Below are 1,312 nucleotides of genomic sequence, written 5' to 3'. Positions count from 1 at the left end.
TCTACTTGGTTCGTAAAGGAGTAAGTACCCGAGGGAGACTTGGAGCTGTGGTTTCTTTGGATGCAGAATACTGCTCAGCGAGGGCCTGAGATGAGGCCTTCTGTTCTGTCCCCAGGTGATGATCAGTCTGGGTCAACAAACACGAAAGCTGGAAACCCATTCTTTACATGTATCCCAAGTAGTGGAACTGCTGCCGGGTGGACTTGGTAGTAATTTACAGGTGGAGTTTTACCTCCTATCGCCTCCCCTCTTCACACCCCAGAAAACCCAGACTCAGATGGCATTGCCCTAGGTGAACACCAGACAGCCAAAAAAGACAGCACATCCATTTTTTCCTTTGAGGCTGCACCCCAGTTGCCTGGTCACTGACTGTGGCCTCTGCTTCTCACTGCAGATGCCATTCAGACAAGCCCACATCGCCTCTAGGAAGGCCGTCCACCTCGCCGAGTCTAAAGGCATACCCATCAATAACCTCAGCCCGGATGACCTGAAGACCATCAGGTTTGTGTCACTAGTCTCTTGCCGTGACTCCCCTCAACAGGCAGGTATCGGCCTCCCTTCGTATGGGCCTCCTTACGGTGCCCTTCCCCAAAATGCCTGGGCCGCACAGCTCCCCAGAGTCCTCCTGGCCTGAATATCAGTGCTGCTACTGCTGGGCCTGAAATAACTGAAGGGCGACAACATCGCTACCATTCAGCTCCAGCGGGGCATGGGCAGCAGCTCTTGGGAGGGACTGGAAGAAACTCATGCCCTGACCTGGCGGCACCAGCCCTCCAGAAGAGTTTGGCTCCAAACTTCCTCGCTCTCCCCTCGGAGCTGACTCTTTGGTCTGCCACAAGCAGCTACTGCCAGGCACCAGAAGTGCAGAAGCAGGGCTGCAGGAGGTCTTTCCCCGTGGAAAAAGGCTCCGTCTCCACTCCCTCCCCGTCTCTGCAGGCAGTGAGCATGTAAAGCCAGCAAACAGCACCCAGCGCTCTCCACTGACACCTCTTCTCTTTGCCTCCCCAGCCCCCTGTTTGGCAGCGACGTCTCCCAGGTCTTCAACGTCGCCAACAGCGTGGAGCAGTACAGGGCCATGGGCGGTACCGCCAAGAGCAGCGTGACTGCCCAGATCGAGCGGCTGAGGGAGCTGCTGAAGAAGCTGAAGGAGCAAGCTTAGAGTGTGGGGAGATATCCCGTGGATGCAGCGTTGTGCCTGTCACGCTAATCTGGAGTTAATAAACGCTGGGGTGCATTGTAGTTCACTGAAACTCCTGTCTTGCGTCTTTCTTCTTAGGGGCAAGATTGAGCTGGGCTTCCTCAGCCCTCGTGA

At 55.8% G+C, this 1,312-nt stretch overlaps 1 protein-coding gene across 1 annotated transcript; it reads left to right on the top strand.

Moving 5' to 3' along the window:
* Positions 1-6: 6 nt before the first annotated feature.
* Positions 7-1,250, top strand: LOC103907157 (argininosuccinate lyase-like). Its single transcript, XM_009289266.1, has 3 exons — positions 7-20; positions 395-501; positions 1,009-1,250. Exons 2-3 carry the CDS (start codon positions 395-397, stop codon positions 1,157-1,159), a joined length of 258 nt encoding a protein of 85 aa, XP_009287541.1. The 5' UTR covers positions 7-20; the 3' UTR covers positions 1,160-1,250.
* Positions 1,251-1,312: the final 62 nt, after the last annotated feature.

The sequence above is a fragment of the Aptenodytes forsteri genome, unplaced genomic scaffold (assembly GCF_000699145.1).
Source record: "Aptenodytes forsteri isolate BGI_AS27 unplaced genomic scaffold, ASM69914v1 C13460922, whole genome shotgun sequence".
NCBI classification, from domain to species: Eukaryota; Metazoa; Chordata; class Aves; order Sphenisciformes; family Spheniscidae; genus Aptenodytes; species Aptenodytes forsteri.
This window is presented reverse-complemented; position numbering and strand designations above follow the sequence as displayed.